Source organism: Scomber japonicus, chromosome 3, assembly GCF_027409825.1.
Source record: "Scomber japonicus isolate fScoJap1 chromosome 3, fScoJap1.pri, whole genome shotgun sequence".
In the NCBI taxonomy this organism is placed as follows: Eukaryota; Metazoa; Chordata; class Actinopteri; order Scombriformes; family Scombridae; genus Scomber; species Scomber japonicus.
In genome coordinates, this window is record NC_070580.1 from 20,018,339 (window position 1) to 20,043,762 (window position 25,424).

The following is a 25,424-nucleotide window of genomic DNA, read 5'->3' on the forward strand; positions in this document are numbered from 1 at the left end:
TCACCCAAATTCCAAATTACATTCTGCATGGAAGTGAGTGGAGTTTTGTTAAAAAGACAAATCTTACACACTAGTGGTAATTGAAAAAATAGAGGCTTTTTGTGGTCATTTTGGTGAACCAACGCCTAAACAACTTGCACATTTTGATGACATCTAGCTCTTCTTCCCATGGAGTTTGAGTGTATATATTGTAAGTTGCTTTGGACAAAACAGACATACACATAACAGATGAATACATGAAATAATTTAACAATTTTGCTGAAAGAGCATGAAGATATAATTGCTATTTCTATATGACTTTATCAGTGGTAGACAATATATAAGCAGAGGATAAACTGAAGGTAAGATGTCTTTGAATAAGTCTGCTAATATCGCTTCTCTACACAGTCAGAGTTAGTTACCTTTCCAACTCAGCAATCTTCTTGTCTTTGTCATTCTTTTCGGTCTCCACCTCTCGCAGGATGTCCAGGAGTCTCTCCACCTCTGTCTGAGCCTTGTTGGTCTCGTCCTTATAGTAATTCACCTCCTTCTCGAGCAGCTTCACTCGGTCCACATACTCCGGGTTCCCTCTGGAGCCTGACTGCTGCTCCACTTCGTGGGCCTTCTGCATCCACGCCAGGGTAAAAAAAGCACACACAAGCAAACACACGCAGACATGCACATGTGCACACACCCGGAGATACACTCAGTTAACGTCATGTCAACATAACCATGCAGTGCAGCACAGAGTGTTTTACTGCTCATGAAAGAGACACATACAGTACATTGCAGTCCATCAGTGTCTTATGTTAATTACTCCCCTTGCTTACTCGTTCTTTTCCCAAATGAATAAAGCAGTGTACATTTTTCTTCATTTAAGGGTTTTTTAAGGGCTTTTCCTTATTTGAATCAAGGGTCTAAGGATGGGGGATGTACAGACTGTAAAGCCCCCTGAGGCAAATGTTTGATGTGTGATATTTGGCTTTACAAATAAAATTGATTTGACTTGACTTAAAAAGTTGTGGACAAGGGCATCATTACTGCTGCTGGCTCATTAGGTTTAACAAAGCTATTATTTAGCTCCATTTAAGGGCTCTCAGAGACTCCCAGTCACTTTGCACACTTGGTGTGTATACAGAATAAAATGTACTGTGTTTGTCTGTTTTTGTGTGTCTAGTGTTTGTAAGGCAAACAATAGTAACAAATCAGTGACCATAAGATGCTAACTCATGATTTTGTCTCATTGGTTATCTGTCACAAACTAATCAGGGTGCTAACAGCTCAGTCAATATGGACTCATCTCACTATTACTGCAATAGTTTGTAACTCTCCATGAATTACATCAGCGTTACACATCACCCTCAAGACAATATACAGCCACACAAGTCAACACAGGTCGCAAGAGTGCAAGAGTTGTACAGAGCCAAGGAAGAGCATCCACCAAAACACTGCAGTGATCTCCAACCACGGCCGATACCTCAGCTAACTGCACCACACGGAGACAGAAGAGAAGCGTGGCAACACTGACAGTGACAACATGCAACAAGTTCGGACCATATCATGCAAACCCAGTGAAGCTGCACAGTCTTTGCAATTGTCAGTCGAAAGAATGGAGTCAATCTGTCGGCTACCAGCTTCATATTTTAAGCATGAGGAGCAAGGTTAGGGTTGACCTTGTAGAAGGTTATTTTCAATTATTAGATTATAGAATAAGATAATTTTAGATTTACTAATGAATGTGGAAGAATTAAAAAAGAGAATTTTACTGGACCCTGTGGGTTAAAATATTTTCATAATTACGTTATACTATTAATGGAGTTTATCAATGCATTTGGAAGTGGAAGGAGCTCCATTTTATGATGGCTTTTGTATGTATTTCCATTATTTTGTTTTCCTGATTTCTTTTTATATTGATCTATCATCAGTTTAAGCAACATACTGTATTTGCTGATTTTTCTTAGGATTTGGACCATAGAAACTACAATCTAAAATTGCATTTCCCATGTATACTTGCATCACATGCTCTATAATCTCAAGGATGTCCAGTTGTCCCTTTTCTCAAATGTGGATCATCTATATCATACTGTAGTTAAACAAACTTATGATAGATAAACCAACTATACAGCCTCCTTAAATTGTTAATAAAAAGACATGTTGTATATTGAGCATATTTCAAGTCCAACTGATAAATATTGTATCTGTAGCTCTAGTTTCACTGCTGGTGTCACAAACACAAAGAGAACAGCTGCAGAATGAGTATGTAGCACAGCACTGAGTGCAGTATAAAGCTCATTATGTCAGTACAGTATAGCATAGGTCAAAGAGTTATCAGTGTCCTCATGCTTTCAATATGTGCTTCAGAGAGCTCAAGAAAAGAACTTACAGGATTGTTCATCTGACTGAAAAGCTGCTCAGCTTGCTATATTGCAAACAGAGGGGTTGAGGAGGAGGAGGAGGAGGAGGAGGAGGAGGTGGGAGGGGAAGGGTTGGAAACCCAGGAGAGTAAACTGTTAGGATTTAGTTTGAGTCAGAAAGAACAGCAGGTTCAGACATGTTACAATGCATGTTTGACAGAGCAGTAACATAGTCTCACATGTTGTTACAGGTTAACGGTGACAAAACACAGACAAATGCAGAGGGACAGACACAGGGATAGTCTGTGGATTATGGAAAGGGAGGAGGCAGAGGGAGGGTTTAATGGACTGCCTGCTCCCTGCAGCGGCCTAACAAAGCAGTGCAGCCTGTTATAGGAAAGGAAGCATGATGGTAGCCATTATCCTAATTAACTGTCCTTATATAAGGCAGCTTCACATTCCTGGTTCAATTTGGGTTACAGTGATATTAACAGAATTCCTGCTTTTTTTCAAACATGGAATTAGATTAATGAGGGATCACAGGTTTTCACCTTGGTGTATATTGTATATGTGTTGAATGGCACAGAGTGTTCTGTTGAGGAAGTGACTATTTATTATTCAGAACTATTCATTTTTAACCTCCATGAAAATAACACAAGTACAAGGACTGAGAAGTAGGAATATATGAGTGGCAAAAACACACTCAAACAGTATCAAACTCTTTTTAGTTTTAGAACATGAGGGATAATTCACATTTTTTTCACCGTCTATAACAACTTAGTAGTCTCCATTCCAGTGGTCCCTGGACTCACAGTGAGCTAATTCTTCACAGTGGACACACGGCTCTGACTTCTTATCTACTGTTCAGTGCAAATGATGAGGAACAATTCTTCAGATCTCATACAGAGCAGAAAAGTGCTCCACAGTCTGGCCAAAACTGAATCTACATTAGAGAAAATTTAATTGGAAATAGGCCATTTTATGAACTTCTTGAAATCATCTGTGGAAATTCATCATCTGTGTACGTCACGTCTGTGTTCATCCAGCTTTCTGGATTGCCCAGTTTAGGGTTAGTTTTATTTAGATGTAGACTGTGTGATATCAAATGCTCCAGAACAGACCTGGACCTTGTTGTGGCAAAATTCTTTCAATAAATGTAAATATGTATGAATATGTATTTGTGACAGACTACTGTGGCATCCTGTTAGCTTTGGCTGAACTTTTTTATTTTTTGCCCTGACAAAGGACTTCAGATTTGTCCTAGAGAAACTGCAACACCACTGTTAATAAAAAGGATGTCTAGTATGACAAAGGGTAAAAGCTACAAACAGAAATCGTCCATCGTAACTAACAGCTGATTGTTATATATAATCTTGTCAATTATTTGTTAATGAATGGCTTTCTGAACTCTTCCTGATGTTACAGTTGACACTTACAACTGTACATCTAAATATTAAATTGAGTTAAATTAGTAATGACCTGTTTCATAGACTCTAAATCAAAGCAGCACATTGAATGGGGCTTATACTGTATGAGTGTTTCTGCACTGTGACGAACACCTACCTTCTGCAACTGCGTCTCCAACTTACTACACTCCTCTTTTTTCTGCTCGATGGCAATCTCCAGTGACTTGAGCTTTGAATCTTTCTTAAGGCCAGAAGACGCCAGGGATGAAGCATGCTCCTTGAGATCGATGAGACTGGACTGCAGGTGGACAGACGGCACAGACAGTGGGCACAGGTTCAAAGCAGACAAGCCAAACACAGTGGCAGGAGGTCTATCTAGGCGCACAGTGCCACATATGGCAGCTTAAAGGTCACATAAAGACCTACTGAAAGGAGCAGATACAATATAATCTGTTCAGTACAAACAAAGAAGTTCTGGGCATGCTCAGTACAACACAGCAGAGAAACATCAAGGAACATCATATGTACGATATGCAATCATGTGGACACCCTTACACACACAAAAAAATCTCTTTGTTCCATACACACTCACTGACCTCTTTATCTGTTAACTCTATCTGCAGGCTGTTGACTTTCTCCTTGAGATCCTTGTTCTCCTTCTTATAGGACTCCACTTCTTCCAGGCGTTCTCTGTCTTCCCTCTCCCTTTGGTCCTTTAAACGTTCTATAATCCTCTCCTAACACACACACACACACACACACACACACACACACACACAGTTAAAAGTGTCTTGAATGACTGAATAATCAGGGCCCATATTTAGCAAACCTCAGAGAATTACACATAAAAAGCTCTATAGAGCAAGTTTAGGAGTCAAAAACTTGCCAAGTTTAACTATAACGCACATTTATCAAGCATCTTACTTGTACTTGCACTGAAGTGTAACTTTAAATTTTAAAAGCAACTCTTAGGTATTTACATGATTACTTGGATCATTACAACACATCACATGTACACACAAAGCAGGAATATCCCCAGGTGTATGTTTTGCATATTGCTCTTAAAAAAAAAATCCTTACACTTTATTTCGTCATAATTAGAAAACAAAAAAGGTAATTCTATTTCTGTGAAAATCTTAACATATAAAGTAACAAACCACATGTGAGATTAACAACAGGAATTAAAGATGACTGACATGGAAAAATGAACTGGAGCAGGAACCAAAATGATCACATCAAATGCAACTTTTGCTTTAGCTTATGAATTATTTACCGAAATATGGTACATGCTCATATTTTTTAGCCATAAGAAATGTCATGAATAGTTTGCATTCCTAAATTAAACTTAATTTGTGTCAGTGGAGCAGAAAGCTTTGCTCATACGGATTTGATTCCCAAAGAGTAAAACTGATCAAATCCTGCAGCAGCTGTCTACATGACACTCTTCAGCTGTCTGCAGTCCTGTACCTTCTCCGACAGTGCCTCCTCCAGTGTGGCCAGGGCAGTGTCTGTGTTACTGGAGTCGGTCTGCAGAGACTTGACCCTGTCTTTCAGGTTCCCCAGCTGCTTGTCTTTGTCCCGCAGCTGTTCTTGCAGGTTCTCAATCTGCGAGCGAGGAAGAGACCAGGAGGATGGTGGTGGCACAGGGGAGAGAAAAAGCAGAGAAAAACTGGTAAGTAGCGTGATCTCAAAAACCACAACAGCATTTAAAGTTGGTGTAACAGCAAACCTTGGAGATTACAAAAGTCTTTGAAGATTATTACCCGCTACATAAAAAAAACATCGTTTTCATAGTTTTAAATGTACTGGGGAGCATTTTTTATTGCTTCTGCAGGTAGGAATGCATGAAAAACGGTTTGACTATTAAGAGGTTGGAGAAGAAGAGTGAAGAGTACAATGGAATATAAATGTAAATAAGAATTTGCAGAAGAACATGAACAAACTATTTAGAGACAGTATAATATGTGCAGTGATTTTAATTTAGCGTATGTTCAGCAAATGATTGACACAACAGAGAGACAAAACAAACAAACAAAAAAAAACGCATCAGGGGAAACATACGTATTTTTAAATCAAGAGAGATGACAAAGAGGGAGATGAAAGTGGAAAGATGAGGGAGAGGAGGTGTGACAAAACAAAAGAGGAGAAAAAAAGGAAAGGGAATGGGCGAGCAGGTCAGGGTGAGAGAGAGAGTAACACTCTGTAAGTATTTATAGCACACACACACTAAAGCCAGTGAGGCAGAAATATCTTCTTGCTTGTCTTTCTATGGAAACTTTCCCCCTGAGAGCAACAGAGACTCTCTCACTCTTAATGGAGAGAGTAACCACTCTGCTTTGTATTTTCAGAGAGCGACTGGTTTAGTCTGGGACACAAGACTCAGACAGAACATCTCGTTCTCCTCATCATTTTCATACTACATCTGGAGTACACCTACATAGACCTCCACTGACTCAACATAGTTGGGTATACACATACATACATACATACATACACACATACATACATACAAAATGCACAATAACAATCGTAGTTTGTGAATGGTTTGGACATTTTCCTTCCTTCATGCGCCTTTCAAATGGTCCGATTTTCTTCAATTGTGATTCTTACCTTTTTCTGCAGGACATTGATCTTTCTTTCTTTGACCTCCAACATGTCCTTCATGTCCCTGATTTCTCCAGCAAGAGTACCCTTCTCCTCCGTCAAGTCCTGCAGCTGCTTGGTTTTCTTGTTAAGGAAGGACTCTTTCTCTTCTAGACGCAGACGTAGAGCATCCACCTGAAGCATGAAACAGCCAAAAACATCTTAGAGAATATCCACTTAGTCAACCTACTCTGAAAATTAAAGGATTTTAGCAAAAAGCTCTATAGACACAACTACATTAGCAAAAACTGATAGGGATACCACAAAAGTGGCTTATTTGAAAATTTTCTGCAAGAAATCAGTATTCATTGAAAGTGCTTGAGTATTTATTCATTTTAACTTAATCAACATGCAATACAAAAAAAGTATTTATTACTGAGCTGGTGATCCACAGTTAGTGCATTACGGTAATATGTAACCGCAATGCTGCCACAGTTACTTATTTACAGTGTTAGATAAAATCTTTTATTGTTTTTGATATTTATTAGATGTACTCTGAAAGTACACTGCATACTGTTTCTTTGGTAGGGAACTGAGTCACAGTTCAGTTAGTTTGAGGTCCCAAAGCAAATAAAGTGCTGAGATGATTTGCAGCAATAGACTTGGGCCCAGGGCAAGCCTATTATTTGCTCAATTTGGCGAGAAGGATGAAAATGTTTGAGAAGCGGTGCATTGTTAGGTTGATTTACTGTGTGTGTACACACTAGTTAACGGCTTTTCATTACCTCTGTTTGCAGGATGGCAGCACGTTGCTCCTTGGCAGTGAGAGACTCTTTGAGCACCTCGATATGCTGTTTGCAGTCTGAGTTCTGGTTGTTGAGGGTCTCTAGTTTTGTCTGCAGAGCCAGCAACTCTGACTCCTTCTTTGATAACTCCTGCTTCAGCTGGTCAATCTGCAGTAACATGACACAGAAGAGACATCCAACTCCTTAAATGAGCAGTGTAACATTTAACCATAACTGTATGTCTGCATGTGAAACCTCTTTCAACTGAACAGTGGGCTAGTCAGTGCAGCTTTTACACTCTTTTCATCAACACGCTTTTCTCTCATTAAAAATGCATTTGGGACTGACTCCCCTGCATTCTTCATATATTATACATCATCTCTATTCATGATTGATGAAAAGAGGTCTAAAAATAGAATAACAAAACTGTGGCTGGTCTGCGCTTGGTTAACTAATACGAGGAGCACTATGTAAACACAGAGTCAAAGCTTCAGAGAGAGATTTGAGCCCCACAGAGAGAAGGGGGTGCATACACCTTGACGCAGATTTAATGTAGCTATGTATGCTGGAGGGTTGACAGTGAGGCTGTAACAGCTACCAAAAATAAGTTATGTCATCATGGAGAGCTCTAACATCTAAAGCAGGTGAATTCAGCTTGTTGAAAACACAGCGGTCACTCTGACATTCTAGGTAGGCATACACTCTTTGAACATAATGTACTTCATAGTTGACTGTTGGCAGCAGAATTCTGAAGTCATCAGCTTTTATATGTAATTAAGTAAGAAACGTTGAGTACTTTCAAATGCGTACAGAATGCATTTGCTGATTTAGCTTTTTGGTATTCTTGAGGATGTGCTCCTCTTAAAAAACAGCACACTCTCAGATAACTGTCAGCGAGACACTTTGCTGATGACACTAAATGCTAAAGAAGCTTAATTAAACAACACACCAACTTCATTCAGTATTCTGCTCTCAGCACAGGTCTGTCTTTACTGCGAACAACTCAATTCTGTCTGTTTTTTGGCTGTAGTCTCACAGGATCTGTATTTCTACAAGTGCATGCATAGTGGAGACGGTATCTACCTTGGTCTTCATAAACTTAGAGTGGTTCTTGTAGACCTCCATCTGTTTGATCTCCTCCTCTCGGTCCTCTGTGTTCAATAAGCCGTTTGCCTTGAGCATTTGGATCTCATCCTCCAGATCTCGAATGTTGCGTTCCAGAGAGGCAATTTTGGTGTCCTGCACAAAAACATGCAGAGGAGACACACCTCAAAACCCAGACTAGCATGTCCACAAGTTAAATAAACCTAAACTGGAGACAGAGTCCAGGAAAGACAGAGGAGATTTAGAAAGACTATAAGACAGAGAGAGTGAGGAAAAAAAGAAAAAGAGAGAGATATTGCGAGATAAAGAGAGACTGGAAGAAGCTCTTTCGTGTGGCTGAGAGCAACTGCAGTATCTGTCGGTGAAATCAGAAGCTTTCTACCCAGCTCCTTGCAGTGGCTCAGAGGATTAATCACCATTGGGAAATATTGAGCACACATCCAGCATGCAGAGATCAGTCTGCACCGGAGAGAAACGTGTAGAGTAAAAAGGAACAAAAAGTAACAAGCTGTAGCTTTTGCCGTAGTTGCTTGCAGATCAATGCAGAATCCAGTGTCAGGACTGCGACTGTGAGTGCAGCTTTAGCTTCACGGCTTTTTAAATAAATAATACAACGTCTTTAAGATTAGCCATGGTCCATCTCCCTCTCCAGCAGAGCATAGAGCAACCTTGTTCCTTCCTGTCTTTCTCTCTTTTTGTGTCTCTCCCTTGTTCCTCCTAGTGGCTCTGAACTTATGAACTTCTGGCCGTTAGCAGGGTCAGTCTTAGCCCACTGCAGAGGAACATGGGTAACGTTTTGTAATGAGGAATGACAGACTGCCCGAGATGGATCTGGTGGGGTTAACATAGATGCATGAGCACTGCACATGTACATGCACTTCGCCCTGCCTCTGCATCTCACCTCCGTCTCCATGTTACGAGACGAACATCAATGAAACTAACGTTATCTGCAATAGATACAAGACATCATACCTTCAAAAGAGAGAGATTTTATTCCATCCACATGTAATCTGGTACATCGACTTGGTCAGTAAATCTTGCTCTTTATCTCTCTTTCCTGCCACTGTGTGCCTCTCTTTCGCTCTATCTTCCTGCATACTGGCCTCTCACTGTCATAAACAACCACACCTGTTTCCATGGTAGCAGCAGGCAGGCTATACGCTGTGAACTGTCTCTGGTGAGTGAGGAGGAGAGGGCGGTAGGGATGTAGGGGAGGAAGGGAGGGAACATTATTCGTGCTTCCATCAGCATCAATACAGCACAAGCAGGGAGAGAGAAGAGGGGAGAGATGCAGGGTCTTCCTGCACAGCACAATAAGAGGCGAGTCTTCCCTCACTCTCTCTGTATGTAAATCAACAGGATCCCAGAGCCCAGATGTCACATGACTGCACTGGGGGGAGGCTGGGGCCTGCACAGAACCGATCTAGCCGAGTGAGAGGGGCTGTGTCAGCTCAGCAATGATGTCATGATTTATTTTGAGGAAGTGATGTCAAGCCTCTGCAGTGAGGCTGGTGGTGTCTACAGTGGTTCAGTTGCTGGATGGCCTTGATTTCTCTACTGCCAGATCCAGCTGCCATACAACAAGTGTTTATCTACACTGACATTTTTTACCCACAGAAAAGGAATATGAGCCTATTTGCATTTTACATTTTTTTTGCATCTGCATTATACAGCTGCATTGGTCTTGAATATGGATGTATGTAAAATGTTAATTTGAACTGAGTTCATCTGATAGTGTTGGGTGGGGTCTCTAAAACTGCATGTCTGTCTTCTTAAATATTTTCTAATGTTTTATGTATGTTTGCTCAAATATTGAAATGTCTATTTAATTCAAGTTACAAAAAACATTGCAAACATATTCTTTTTTGGCTTGTTCTAGTACTTCACTGAACTTTGAACTGAATTATTCAAATCCAAGATGCCATTTTATAGCAATGCACAATCATACTACATCAAATACAAAATTCTAGACATCTTATGCATCATTTCACACATTTCTCTGTAATTCAGACTGGCATAATCAGTGTTTTTAGAATAATAACAAAACATAAAATGTAGCTTGGCATGTTTAAGCAATGCTCATCTGCACAAAAGTGATTGAGATTATATATATATATATATATATATATATATATAAATATATATATATATATATATATATATATATATATATATACATATAATGCTTGTCATGAAATCAGTGTGTTACAGTTTGGATGCCTCTTCAGTTTAGCTTAAGCTTTAGCTTAAAAGTTGAACAGTACTATTGATTCTTGTGAATGTTTACACAACTGCTTTGTGAGCAGATACACTGTGTGTCTGCATGTCTGTGCGAGAGAGAAGGGTAGATAGATGTGTCAGAGTGTTGACTATTGACTCAGCTGCCGAGGATCACAATAGCAACAATAGATTGAGGAGAATACACATCAGCGTAGGCCTCGGTTTAGACAAGCAGCAGTCAAAATAATACAAGGCCTGTAAATGTCAATGGGCCTCATTCACAAACACAAAAATCTGTGCTTAAAAAGTTTGTGTAATAGTTTTACAAATCTGGGGATTCATCAATGTCTTCTTACCAGAATTTGTTCTTATTCTGTGAACTGCCTTAGACCATGCATATGCACATTTCATAAAGGTCCTAAAGTGATAATGTTATTATTCAATATAGAAAGTATATTAAAACAACAATTATTTAAAAAATGAATGTACTTTAAAAGTGTGAAAACGCTAATAATACACTATGAATTAACTAATTATAACATTATTAGGTAAAATGTTGTAATACATAAATCATCACCATAAATGTAATGAAAATATTAATATATTATAATTGTTCTGTTCCCACTTTTAGATAAAAACAGGATATATATCACAATTTCCATATTGTAATGTGACACTGGTTATTTCCCCAGCATACTTGGCAGTGAAATATGCAGCTGTTTAACCAGCAGCCTGTTCAGTGTTCTCACAGCTTGACACAGGGAGGGGCGCTCTGCGCCCTTGGAAACTGTTTGGAAAAGCAGGTGCTTTCAAAAAATACTTGGCAGGTGATTGGATAAACCATCTGTCTTATCTGTCTTTCAGCATCTATCACTGTCTTACCTTTAGAGGCAGCTGGATTTGCAAGATCACAAGATCACACAACAATCATTATAGGATGCTGATGCCGGTGGTTTGGACACAAGCACATAACTTGATCTTGTGATGTCAAAATCTTGTGAATCCACCTGCATTAAATGGTAGCCAACATTTATACATAACTTCCACCATTGTTTGAACCAGTCACAGTTAGAGGAGAAGAATAATAATTTGAAGATATTGTATCTGGTGGCAACTGATGCATGAAGTTACAGTCAGGTTGCATATTATGAGTCAGGTTCTTACTTTCATCTCTATGATGGTCTGGAGGGCCTTGGTTTTGCTTGGATCCTGATGCAGCTGATTTCTCCTGTGCAGCTCCTTACAGAAATTACATAACATTATGTGGACCAAATACAATAATATGTATTCTCTACCTAAAGCAGAGCATTTAGATTAAAACAGACTATAGAAAAAACAAAAACAATCTTAAAAAAAGAGCAAAGTTTTACTGCATCTAAAAAGTTTGTCTTTCCCACAACTCAGCTGTTTACATGTTACAATACATGTGTGAAACTTTCAGCAGCAGCAGACTAGACAATATTGATTATGTGACGTTCAGTGCCCTCTAGTGATGACAAGATAAAAAAACAGTTTTAACTCAGAGTGAATCACATATATTAATATTAATCGTAGTGATAGCATACCTCTCGCAGATGGATGTTTTCCTTCTCCTTTTGATCCAGAATGACCTCCAGGTGTCCAAGCTGGGCCTCTGCCTCGGCAATGCGCCTGTTTCTCTCCTGCTCCTCCTCCTCAGACACCCTGCCAGGCCCTGGGGGCAGCCCTTTGCTCTGCAGCATCTCCAGCAGCTTCTTAATGGACTCATCTCTGGCACCCAATGTCTGTTTCTGGGTCTCGATTCTCAGCTCCATCTCCTCCAAGGTTTTTCTCAACAAGAAAAGCTCCTTGGCCTGCCTGTCATGTTCGGCCTGCAGTCGACGGAAGTTCTCCTCTGTCAGCTCAATGGTGGTGAAGTGATCTGAACCAGAGCGGTTGCCACTCTCCTGCTGCAGCAGGTGGTTTAGGTCTCGCTGTGTACGCAGCTCATCCTGGAGAGCCTGGATGGTCATCTGGAGATGCTGATGAAGTTCAGATGTAAACACACACACACACACACACACACACACACACACACACACACACACACACACACAAACAAACACAAAGACAAAGAAATTGTTGGAATTTTGCTTTGGAATAAATACACAATGCAAAGTGTGTCATGATAATAATACAACTGAGGGTAAGCACAGAAAAAAATATACATTCCTGAAATGCTGTTGTAGACGGTTCTGTGGAGAATGCTTTAACAGTGTAGCACTTGCAGTAAGTCAAACATAGAGAACAAGTGACTTACCTTCAGATATCTTTAGAAGTAAACACGCTGTAAGCAACTGATGTCAAAAGAAAGTGTGCAAGATTTTTTTCTGTTCATTCTGATTTAAAAAAAAAACAACAACTGTGCTCTGGGACAGGAGTTGAGTTAGATTCATTTGGAATCACATTAACCAGAGAATATATACACAAACCTGCTTAATTTATTATTGTGTAAAAGGTTGCTCAGTTTTTATAGACATGAGCATAACTAATGGAAGTTATTAATTTTCTAATTAAAGCAGACAACAACCCCGATGATTTCCTGCAGTGCTGCAGAGGTCGACACTCTCTGACTCAGCCTGAGAGGAACAGATATTGGATTTCAAACCTCAGAGGTGGCTTCCAGTTACAAGGAAAAGTGGTCTGCAAGCTAATCGAATACAATATAGGAAAATACTATTTGCTCATGATTATTTGAATAAGCATTATCCATTGGTAGACATGGACAGTTAGATACTATGACAGAACCTATAGTATCCATACTTTAAGTTCAGCATATTGCCATATGGTTGTGTGTGTTTTTGTGCATCTGTGTGTGTCCAAAACGCATTGGTGCAAGAAGCACTGAGATATTTTACATAAAAGTAGCAATACCACAATGAAAAAATACTCCATTACAAGTGAAATCGCATGAAAATCTTACTTAAGTAAAAATACAGGAGTGTTGGCAGCAAAATAATCAGAAAAGCAGCTTGTAACTAGCTTTGAATAAATGAAGTGGTGAAAAAAGTAAATTATTTCCCGCTGAAATGTGGAGGAGTAAAAGTGCAAAGTAGCCTAAAACAGAAATACTAAAGTAAAGTACAAGCACCTCGAAAATTGTACTCAAGTACAGTACTTAAATGAATAAATGTACTTTATTACACTCCACCACTGCCAAAAAAAGAATAAAAATACACACTATTAAGCTGTATACTGTATGTGATATGTATAGGTGTGTTGGTTCTGGGTTTTGGGGGATCAATGTTATGGCTGAGTTTTTCGTCACAAACTGACTCAGGCTTTGTCTCACCTATTACATTTTTTTCCCAGCTGATATCTTCCGATAAAAAATTTTTTTCCAGGAAATGGCCCAAACAGTGTTTAGAGGGGTGGGAACAGATTCTTAGATTGAAATCAAAATCATTTACAGGCACTCTGACATTGTAGGGTTTGTGATACTACAGAGGGATGGAACACCACACACATTTTTAGTGACATATTTAAACAAATTAATCACTCTCTATAACTTAACAATGCTTATAGGGGAACACATAAATATAAAACTAGAGATATGAGGGTTCACAGGACAAGGAGGCAGGATGAACAGCTGGAAATATTTCACTTTCAGAGGAGATTCATAGGAGAGAGGAGGTTGTACAGTGCAAAGGGTTTGTCAGGTGTCTGAAAATACACGCCACACTGAAAGGTGACTCTATGTTGTGCACGCGACAGGTGGTGCAAACATAGGGACAAACCTTGGTTCTCCTGGCATCCAGCAGCTGCAGAGCATGGGCAGAATGAACAGAAAAACAGATGTATGGTAAAAACAGAGCGTCAGAGCATGATGCAACAGAGACGGATGATCAACACGAACCAGCCAGGGTTTAAAATGACAGCCACCCATCAGTCCGTCCAGCTGTCAGTATATCATATTCACAATATTCCTACAGACAAAATATGGCTTTATTGAGTTGACCTTTCTGGAAAGACATGAAGAAAAGATTTGAAATGGCTTCAAAAATGACTCCAATTAGCTGCCATGGTTTACATGAACTGATATTAGAGTAGATGGTCTAAAAATTATTATTGTTCTTATTATTATTATCATTAGTTGTAGTAGCATTGATAGTAATTGCGGTAGTACAAATAATAATAGTAGCAGTGGTAGTAATTAGATAATGATGCGATGAGATGAGATACAGTATTAATGTCACTGTAGTGATGTTTAATTTATCAGTTATAAATCAGTTATATTATGGATCTGACAAATTTGTTGAATTTTACAGAAAATGAATCAGCAGCCATTTTTGTAACTGATTGATCATGTACATAACTTCTTAAACAAACATGCAAAACATTATCTGGTTACAGCTCAAATGTTAATATTTGCTGCTGTCTTAGATGTCACTTGGGCTTTAGGACACTGTGATAGGCCTTTTGTACTGTAGACCAAATTAATGAAAATAATCATTAGCTGCAGTTCTAATTTATTAACACTATTGACACAGCATGATAAAAAACATTGTATTAATGCTGTTAGCAGGCTCAGACATGACTAAAAGGCAATTACAAAAGCAGAAAACTAAATCCACTTTCCTTCCTTCCACTTCCTAAGTACAGAACAGTGGAGCATGTGTTCTTCCAACCACCAGGGGGCAGTGTTTCTGTTAGCATAAGGATCTGATGCATTTTCTGTTGACAGCAGGCCTGCTGCCATCTTCAACAGTTTTGGTCACACTTATACGACTCATTGCCATGTGGTCCAGCAACAGAAACCACCATGTGCTTTTCCCATTTTCTATTTCACACTGACAGACTGATTGTCCATTCATTTATGTACACAAGATGTCAACTAATTCACATGCTCACTGTCAGCACTTGAAATGCAAAGAGATTTTACAATAAAGAAAGGATTGAACATTTTATGGACAAACAAATAACGTTTCAATCCAACAAGAACACCCTTCATCCCCATAGCTGTGGAATAATTCTTCATAAAATAATTATTTTCCACAATGTAAACAAATTTGCCTCAAATGCTCCTTCTTAATCATAAAAAGCTGTGTTCTATACTGCTAGATTATTGTGGAAAAAATTGTGTCCTTTATGAGTTATGACCATGCAGTGTAAACTGCAAATATTGGCTGCTGCTCCGTGCTTGTACAAGATCCAATTAATATGGCCCAGAGCAACATTTAACAGGTTAAACCAAAACTTTTTTTCACCCTGATTTTCTCTCCTCACATCTTCCCTCTCGGCTATCTCAGCTGACACTGCTCCCCCTCCTGTTCTCCTAGGTACTCTCTTTCTCTGCCCTGATCAATAATGCGCTTTCTTGGAACTTCCACTCATTAATAGCAGAGCTGTACTAGTTCCTGTCAGTCAGTCATGACTCAGCGGATATTGGCATTGTGGTCACCCTGCCCCAAGAGAAGACTTCTCTTTCGCTGGATATCCTGAAAACGAGCGACCGGAGGTTTTTTGGGTTTTTTTACAGAGGAGAGAGATGTTGAGCTACAGTACTTCCTCCATAACTGACACCTGGGGCAGCCTAGGGTAACTAGGTGTCATAAATCCTTTTGTGCAGAAACACAAAATCCTTCTGAGAGCTACAATATAGAAAGACAAGAAGGAGAAGGATTCTACTATCCTCCACCAACTCTAAAAAGCTTAGAAATACCAAAAGCTATGTCTGCTTGCACGCAGGATATTTGCACATATACAGTGGGAAGGACAAGTATTTGATACACTGCTGATTTTGCAGGTTTTCCCACTTACAAAGCATGTAGAAGTCTGTAATTTTTAGGTAGGTTTTTAATAGGTACTCTTCAACTGTGAGTGACGGAATCTAAAACAAAATCCAGAAAATCACATTGTATGATTTTTAAGTAATTAATTCACATTTTATCATAAAACATCAGAAAAACCGAACTTAATATTAAGTTAACTTAATATCATTAATTAAAATATTGGACAAATTACAATGTTGACTTGATGGTTACGTTATTGTAGATGAAAAGTCAGGAGATCACCAAACTTGTTAAATTTTTCCTGCATTAATGTATGTTCTAAATTTCACACGAATCTGGTCAATAGAGATATTTCACTTTAAATAAAAGAGTCATTAGGATATATCGTCTCAAAACAATAATCATCTTTACAAAATTTCATGGAAATCCATCTAATTGTTGTTAATCAGAAATTAACACTGTTAGCATAATAACTCTGCTACTCTGTACTACAATTGATGATCAAAGCTGGCAACATTCAGCTCTTTTACCAGTTGGCACTGGCACAAGCAGATAGGCTATATGTGTGGTTTACTGTACATGTGAGTGTGTGTTAATAAGAGTGGGTGTTTGCAATCGACAGATGGAAAGCTCCGAAGTACTGAGTCAGAGCAGCCTACTGCTCACTACATTCCTAATCTGTATGTTGTATGTCGTGATGGCTGACAATACACAATTACACCCACAGTCATGCCAGAAAACACTGCATTTCTTCATCTCCCCTCAGCTAAAGAAAGTTAGAGAAGGATGTGAATGCAGAATGCAGAAAGCTGAGAGATTCAGGGCAGCCCACAAGAGTAATATTGTACTGAATCTGAATACTTCACGGTACTTTTAAGTGCTCACCAAGTATCCAGAACATCATTTATAATATCTTTTATTTCTGAAGAAAAGATGACATGACTGAGCAGATATTAGGAGCAGCTGCAACACCTCAGATTATTATTCAGTATGATAAAGCTGGTGCCAGTCCTTAGTCTTCCTTTAATTAACTGGGTGTGTCACAGTGAAGAGCTGTCCAGAGTTCCTCTGGGTTAAATTCTTGGGTCTCTATTATTCCTGTATTCCTGATATGTATCCTTGTTGTATTTGTATTATACAACAATATACAACTTTTTAAAAAAAAGATTCTTTTCAGCATAGATACCTTTATTCAACAGTAGACAGACAGGAAACATGGGAGTGTGACATGCAGCAAAGGACCTCTGGCTGGGATTTGAACCAGGGTCAGTTGCATATGTCGCATGTGCTCTAACCACCCGACCATCTGCACGCCCGCAATATACAACTTGTACTTACTACATGTATGTCTGGTCTATTATTATTTTTGTCTATTTGTATTTTATTTTTAAAATCTTATTTTAGTTTATTTTATTGATTTTCTTTTATTGAAAGCACTGTTTGAAGTGCTATATAAATAAGCCAATTAAAAAAAACTACCTGCAAAAGTCCCCGGCCAGATTAAAGTCCATTATATTTTTTCCTAGACCCACCAGTAACCAAGACATTTTTTCTTTAATATTTTTAATTGCTGCACTGGGATTTCAACCTATATAACATAGTATACTACTGTAACAACCATTAGGCACTGACATATCCACAACAACTTACAGCACCTCTTGTTTATTAAGAATTGAATTTTTATCTTCCTTGAAGAAGCTACATACTCTAAAGTGATACACATCATCTGGCTAATGATGAGGTGAAGATGTATAATTTCTCTATGCATGAAAACAGTCAGTGCATTGCCTGCACTGGTAGTGCCTGCACTGGTAGTGCAGGCAATCAATAAACCATTCAAATAAATATAATGGCTTAGTTCCATCTACAGAAATGCCACCAAATTAAAGCCTTTCAAATGACAAAACTATTCTCATGTGGGTGATGAGTCAAAGCAATGTTCGGGGTAAACAGCATTTGGTTCAAGCTACATTCTATCCACATTGACTGTGAGCTTCCTAAAGCTGAGACGGATTGTCACTAGGAGCTTTACAACATGAGAAGCAGAGGAACAATAGGGACGATGATCCTAACTGAGCTCACACATACATTTATGTGGAATTTAGTACTGCAAACAATAAGCAAAATGTGTTTTCCTCAAAATTCTTTCCTCCATCATTCCTGCATATTCATCTCAATCTTACCAGCCTTGTGCTCTGTAAATGTCTCCCTGCTTCTCTGCATTTCTTGTCATCTTGTTGAGATGAAATCAGGAGGGAGACTTTTCATTTCTCATTTTTCCTCTGGAGGAGGTAGCAGCCATCTTATGTGCTCAGATGGGAGGTGGCTTCCCAAGGAAAAATCCATGGTTGTGATTATTCACATGATATTTCCTGTGTCCACATAGCTCACTGTGTCGTGACATAGCTGAAAACATCAATACCTTTGTTGATCACATATATTTGACTGCTGTGAACTTGTTTGCCACCCACTGAACAGAGCTAAATGTCAACTCAACTGCCTAATGCTCATTGTGAACAGTGCACACCTGCGGCATCATCATCTATGAATCATATGTGCAAATGAAGTGTGACTATACCTCTCCCACACACTATACAGACTGGAGGTGATGACAAGCATCTGCACATACATTAGTAGTTGGCACAACTACAAAAAAGTGACCTCTAATTGAAAATGCACACATTTCACACACACACACACACACACACACACTACTTAGCGCATTATCTATTTCATCACCGTTCCTGACATACAATTAACTCACTCCCACTCTGCTCACATGTTCATTCCTTGGACTGCTCAGCCACATGTAACAATCGGCAGCTTAGAGTAAAGAATAAAAAAGCATGTCATGTCTGAGGGATGAAATCCATGCACAGACAGAGCAGTGTGATATGGTAGACTCAGCCTCCATTTTGGCGATTGCCTTGATGAGGGCTGACTGGGTGGCTTAGCAGCAGTGGTCATGACTCAGTCTGATATGGTACGCTCTAGCTCACACACTTGCCTCCAGCAGCCCTTGTCCAGCTTCAACACAACAAAAAATTCTTCAAAATTTCAAAATGATAACAGCCTGTGCCAGTTGCATAGTACATTACAAAGTGTCTAAAAAAAGGTCCTGGGCTAATCATACCTCTAGCCATGGCCATTGACTGTCTTGATTAAAGCTCTTCAGGCTGTGTTTGGTATTTCACTTAATGTGGAATCTGCTATACAAAACAGATGAAAGATTAACTCTAATGCTTGAACAGTTTTCTTATTTTCAATATTCCCATATCTTATTTTTCACAAAATAAATAATACATGGTATTTGCTCAAGCTAATAGAAGCCTGAGGCACCTGGTAGAATTGTAAAGGCTGCCACAAGACAGATGTAATGATTGGCCTGAAATTACTCCATTATTAATTAGACAATTTGCTCCTCAGTCAACCTCTCAACAAGCCCGATGGGTGTGACCAAACCACTGCACCGTAAGTACACACTTATGTAAGGACGCCTCACAGGCCAGAAATCAAGATAGAAAAGGCCAATTATAGTAACAAGGCGCATCTGCCTTTTATTAGCCAGCATTCTTCATTAATTAACCCTACCAGGAGAGATATAAATATCATTCGGTGCAGAGTCAGGGCTAACACTGATGGACAAGGCTGAGGATAAAAAAAGTAGGCTCTTTGTATGGAGCACAAAGGCCTGAAAGCCCACACTGTACAACTTTCATATTCTGCTGGACAAGTTCAACTCCTACAGTGTATGAAGGCAAGCTAAAAATATGTACAAGGATCCACACCGAGTATCTAATAGCACAGACCAATAAGTGACAGTGCTGGTTTAGCTTGAACAGGCACATTCTCTTCCAAAACATTGTTCCTATACATTTTCATCAATCATAAAGATATGAAATAATCAAAGTCCCTCTGGCTCCCCATTGGGGATCGCCAGCAGGTAAAACCATACGATTGTCAGGCAGAGAGCTCAACACTCACAGTAGTCTCTTTAAACTCCAGTGAAAGCAGTTGAGCTAGATACTATTTGTTCTAAAAGGGGATATTCCTTTGCACAAATGCAAGCAGACATGCACACAGACAGGTCTAATATGAGGGTCACACTAATGGTATCCTGCTATGACCTTGAAGGGTGGAGTGACAGTGTCCGCCTCTCTGAGTAATGAGCGGTCTACTGGCTGCTCGATGTCTGACATCACTGAACATCACTCAAGCAGAGAGACAGAAATGTAGACAGACTGGCACAAAGACCACAACCAGCTGGCAAAATTCAGCTTTTACATTGCTTGAGGGGTCGTTCAATTTGCTGCATCATGCCTGCCTCAAAAAGAAAGAAAAGAAAACCACTGTAGAGCTCAATCTGACCAGCCAAGCAATACGCTGAACTATTCCACAAGACCTCGATATGTCATGCACTTTTACTTGCAAGCTGAAAAATTAAACTGTGCTGCATTTCAGGTAGCGATTTCCTTCCAATCTCCTCTAGAGGAGAATGTAATCCTTTAGCAAGGAAAACATAAATATTGCCTAAATTAGGGTGACACAGCATTTTACCATATTGACTGCAAAATCACTTAAGGCTTGCAAGTGTAGTAAATTATGTTCAACTGACATCTACAGTATCTCAAGAGTGTATAACATTAAATTAATAAATAAGAAAATATGCACATGGTGTAGTGAGGAATAAAGAAGCTGTGGTTTGGTATTTTTCTGGATTTAGTCAAAGAGAAAATAAACATATGAGCATCTACACCATATTTGAAGACAGTGAAAGCTAGATGAATAGAGGTAGACAGAGAGAGATGATCAAAGTCAGAGTGAGTACAGGATAGATGGTCGGAAAGAAGAGAGACAGAGAGAGAGACAAAGACAAACAGAGAGTGTTTAAGTGTCCTTGGCATTTGTCTCTGGGCTTTGTGCCTACTCTTGTCACAAACTGATTTAACTGGGCCATGACTACACCTCTACATTGAAGCAAGCAGAAAAACCTCATGACATCTCATACTCCGGGACTGATCTGATAATAAGCTTTGAAAATAAAATAAATCGGTGCTTTGGCCTGCTTTGTGTTAAAAAGCTTCTGTATTCAATGGTTTCATACACTACAAGGCACATAATGTTTACAGCTGAGAATTTAAAACATACAGTATGCTGAACAAATTACTTCAGTAGATCAGTTCAGATGTCAAAAACTAGATTGTTGAAAACTAGATTATACGGTATTGTATTTCCTGTGGGTCAAGTGGTCTCTCTGACATTGATTTTAAGGAGTACTCCATGTCCGTGTTAAATATTTATGTACACAAAGAACTCTTTCCAGAAAGGTTTCCACAGCGACTGAAAAACATGACTGAATGCAATATTTCTTTGAGATCTCAGACTGAGGATGACAATGGTCTTTTGCAGAAAAGAGAATGGTAAAAGCGGAGACAGACGCATAAAAAAGACAATACTTGGAAAAAATAGAAAGACAACAGACTAGCAGCAACTGCAACTACAATTTACTGCAGTAATGACTGGATTATGAAAGCTGAAAGGACCACTCTCACCTGGTTCTCCTCATGAGTGACTCTCATCTGCTCTTTAAGGATTGATGTGCGTGCTGCCTCTTCCTTCCTCATTATCCTCTCCTTCTTCAGCTCAGGACTCCAGAAGCTCTTTATGCTGTTGGTGGAAGATCCCAACTTACTGTCTTTCAGGTCAAGCTCCCTGCGCAGCAGCTCATTCTCCCTCTGCATATCCCTGAGCTGGGCCTGCATCTCCAGCAGCTCCCCCCCACTGCCCCGCACTGCCTGCCTCAGCAGAGCGGAGGGCACCCCCTGGTGGTGGTGGTGGTGGTGCAGCATGGAGAGGGAGCCCAGGTCACTGTAAGACAGAAGGTCAGCATGGGGCAGCCCCACTGAAGCAATGTTGGGACTGCTGCCCATAGCTGTGACGCGGCCCCCGTACATGGCCCGGCTGGTGGCACGACCCAGAGTCATAGTGCCTTTTGGGTAGGTGGCAGTTGAGCCCACGCCCTCATGGTCACTCAGGTACATGGGCCCCGAGGTGGCATAGGCAGCGTTGAGGGACTGGATGTTCTCCATGGAGAGCGTCTTGCCCCCCGCACCACCCCCGCCCCCACTGTTGGCCCTCCGATGGCCCAGTCTGGGGGACCTTGGCAGGCGCGGGGACCGTGCGGGGCTGCTCTCTATATGGCCTACAGCTCTGGCACTGCCGTACATGTCCTGTGAATCGGCGGTGTAGCCACCAGAGGGTCCTTAACGGGGGCACACAGAAATGAGACTGCACTGACTCTCTGAACCACACATGGGTGACTTATTTCATGCCTTAATAGATGGACCACATCAAAGTCAGATCTGGGAAAACAGGAGAGAAGCACCTGTTAGATGAATAACAACAGGTTGTATGTGTCAGATGAAAGGCACAGAAAAACACTTCAAACTTTATAAAATAGTACAGTACACACCCTTGAGAAATTGAGCTGTGTAAAACAAACAGATTTTCCCTGCGTGTTGTTACCGTTTGGATGAAGAAGCAAATAGATCTGTTCACTTGAAGACTGTAGGAGTCAACATCAGCAACAAACTGTCACATTTTATGTGGCTAGTATTTCAAACAGCCCACAGCATCAATGAATTCCCAGCATCATCCCAGATTTCCCACTGGCCAATATTTATCTAAATCCCATTAATGCTGCTGATACAGTCAGGACAGACTGTTCAGCCTTACAACCACGAAGTGCATCAGCTAAATAACAGACTAATTAAAAGACTGGATAGAATATATCTTATTTCACATTAGTCTTTTCTGATAGATTGTGCTGTATATCAGAGTAAATAATGATATCCATTGAGTAATACTGAAACGCAGAACAAAATGCTAAACAAAAACAAAAATCCTGTGAAAAACATGCAGGCTGAGGTTTTACCATTCAAACACTAGTTTTTGCAGTAGCATTTAGTTCAAAGTTCAGTTCATGTAAGTGTCATGTTAACTACCTCTTCTTTTATATTCTGTGGCAAACACACTAATGTTTGGATACAGGGTTTATTGAAAAGTGTTAGGAACAAAGTGAAAGATTAGAACATGTCACAAATACGCAGAAACACAACAGTGTGTGCGCTGCTGCTATAGTACTCGAAGTGTACTATAGACACTGTGTTGCAGCAGGCAAAACAATCAATACAATATCTTCAACTTATTGCAATAAAAATCAGTTATGAAATACAGCTAACACATTAAGACCGGCACACAGCATAAAGTAATCCTCTGCATGAAACATACAAATCAAAATAAACCAGGGACTTGTTGTGACTTTACAACCACTGATGTTATGTTATTCACATTATAACTGTGCAGAGTTCTGGTTTGAGCAGATGTTTGTACTGTTTTAATTATACTGTTTTTTTTTGTTCCAAATATATAGTTGTTTAGTGTGCACCAAGTCAAACAATTATATTATATACAATTCCAAAAAATTGATAAGCTTAATGAGTTAAACATAACAGATAAACACATAACAGAATGAACATTTAAGCAAAATTTGTGAGTCAATTTTAATAAAAATGGGAAATTCAGACATTTTAAAATACTGCACATCCTGCTCACTGACTAGGAAATATATTCAATATATCACAGGTAATGACAGTACCATTATTAAACCATGGTAGATCAATTTTTCATGTAAAAAAGAGAGAAAACTATAAATGTTGAAGGCGGAGACACTGATGTTGAAGTTGTTTGTGTCACAAGTTGTCTGGTGATGAATAATATTGGACTGTCTGTGAGAAGAAAAAAGAAGACTGCCATCAAAGTGAACTATGGTACTTTCTCTCCTTCGTTGACACTTGCTGCTCAGACCCAGTTGCCATGGTGACAGTGCCTGGGCTAACAGAGATAAAGCACCTCGGTCGTCTGACATAAACGGTGGCATAAGTTTCTGCAAGGTGAAATGCCAAATGTAGATACTGACAAAACGTTTATAGGAGCTATCTTTGCAACCACTCCCAAGTTTGTTTGTTTTTTATTTTTAACTAGATGCATATGCTTTTATTTTTTTTCCTTGAGGGACAGATAAAATGACAACTCATGACACAGAGCAGGTCTCTTCTGTGTATGAAATTCAGTAAGATTTGGGATGACAGGAACTCTCAGACATTATCTGTGAGGAAACACTGAGCCAGAGACAATCTCTGCAGCCTGCCAGAGGAGGTCAGAAAGGACACTGTCATCTCTGTTAGTTATATCAAGTAACAGGTGTCTAGGAATGGGATGGCAATGTGTAACTATAAAACGGCAGAACAAATCAACCAGGATCTATTTAAAGGCTTGGACAGTCTAAAGATTTTGCATTCATACCCTTATTTTCTTCTGTTCATTTGAGAGACAGAGGAAAATTAAATACAAATTTTACAAATGCAGAGAAACTCATGAACAACGAACACATCTGCTCTTATCTATAGTGGTCAGCTTGCTACAGCAGGTCTGTCAAGTCTGGTTAGTTAATGTGGTGAGCAGACAAAACAACTAGAGCACCTTATTATAAAGTATAACAACCCTGCAGTACATCTAGTTTTTTGTGGCTCATAATATTTGTTTTTTGTCGATGATTCAACGCAGTGGTCATTTTCGAGGCCAGATTGTGATTTGCAGTGTCAATCGAAATATCCTGAAGCATCTTTCAGTTACTTCCTCTCTGATAATGCAGTTTCTCTGTGTGTGGCGTACAGTGTCATGATGTGTCTTTTTGTATCACTTTAAGTTGCTTTATGTTACTTTGAAAATGTGTAAACTGTGCGACTGCTATCACCTGCTGACTGGTATTAAACTTTGTATGACTCACTTGTTATTGTGAAATACAAGCTTTAACTTGAAATTGCTGGTACCACTACTGTGATGTGACATAATTATGCCAACTGTGCTGTGCTGTAGGTCCATGTGACCATGATATCCCTGCTTAAATTGTGGCTAAAGACGTCTGTAGCACATAATTTCCCCTTGCTGCCCATGTTTCCTGCTAATCTTTACTGTCAGCTACAGTACCAGTCGAACGTTTCGACACACCTTCCCATTCCCTTGAATGAGAAAGTGTGTCCAAACATTTGACTGGTGCTGTATCTAACAAATGCACATATACCAGAAATATTTTCTTTTTAAAAGAAAAAAAAAAGAATCAAAGCAATAACAGAGGAAAACTGCACTGCCAGAAAGGATACATGATGTTTGTTTAACACTACA

At 39.5% G+C, this 25,424-nt stretch overlaps 1 protein-coding gene across 1 annotated transcript in view; it reads right to left on the reverse strand.

Annotated features, from left to right (window-relative positions):
* The window catches only part of erc2 (ELKS/RAB6-interacting/CAST family member 2), a 31,909-nt gene extending 9,501 nt beyond the window's left edge, over positions 1 to 22,408 (reverse strand). Inside the window, 10 exon segments of the mRNA XM_053315520.1 lie at positions 384 to 601; positions 3,897 to 4,037; positions 4,336 to 4,476; positions 5,207 to 5,344; positions 6,350 to 6,517; positions 7,108 to 7,275; positions 8,191 to 8,346; positions 11,596 to 11,670; positions 11,997 to 12,431; positions 21,734 to 22,408. Coding sequence (XP_053171495.1) covers positions 384 to 601; positions 3,897 to 4,037; positions 4,336 to 4,476; positions 5,207 to 5,344; positions 6,350 to 6,517; positions 7,108 to 7,275; positions 8,191 to 8,346; positions 11,596 to 11,670; positions 11,997 to 12,431; positions 21,734 to 22,408 — 2,315 coding nt within the window.
* Positions 22,409 to 25,424: the final 3,016 nt, after the last annotated feature.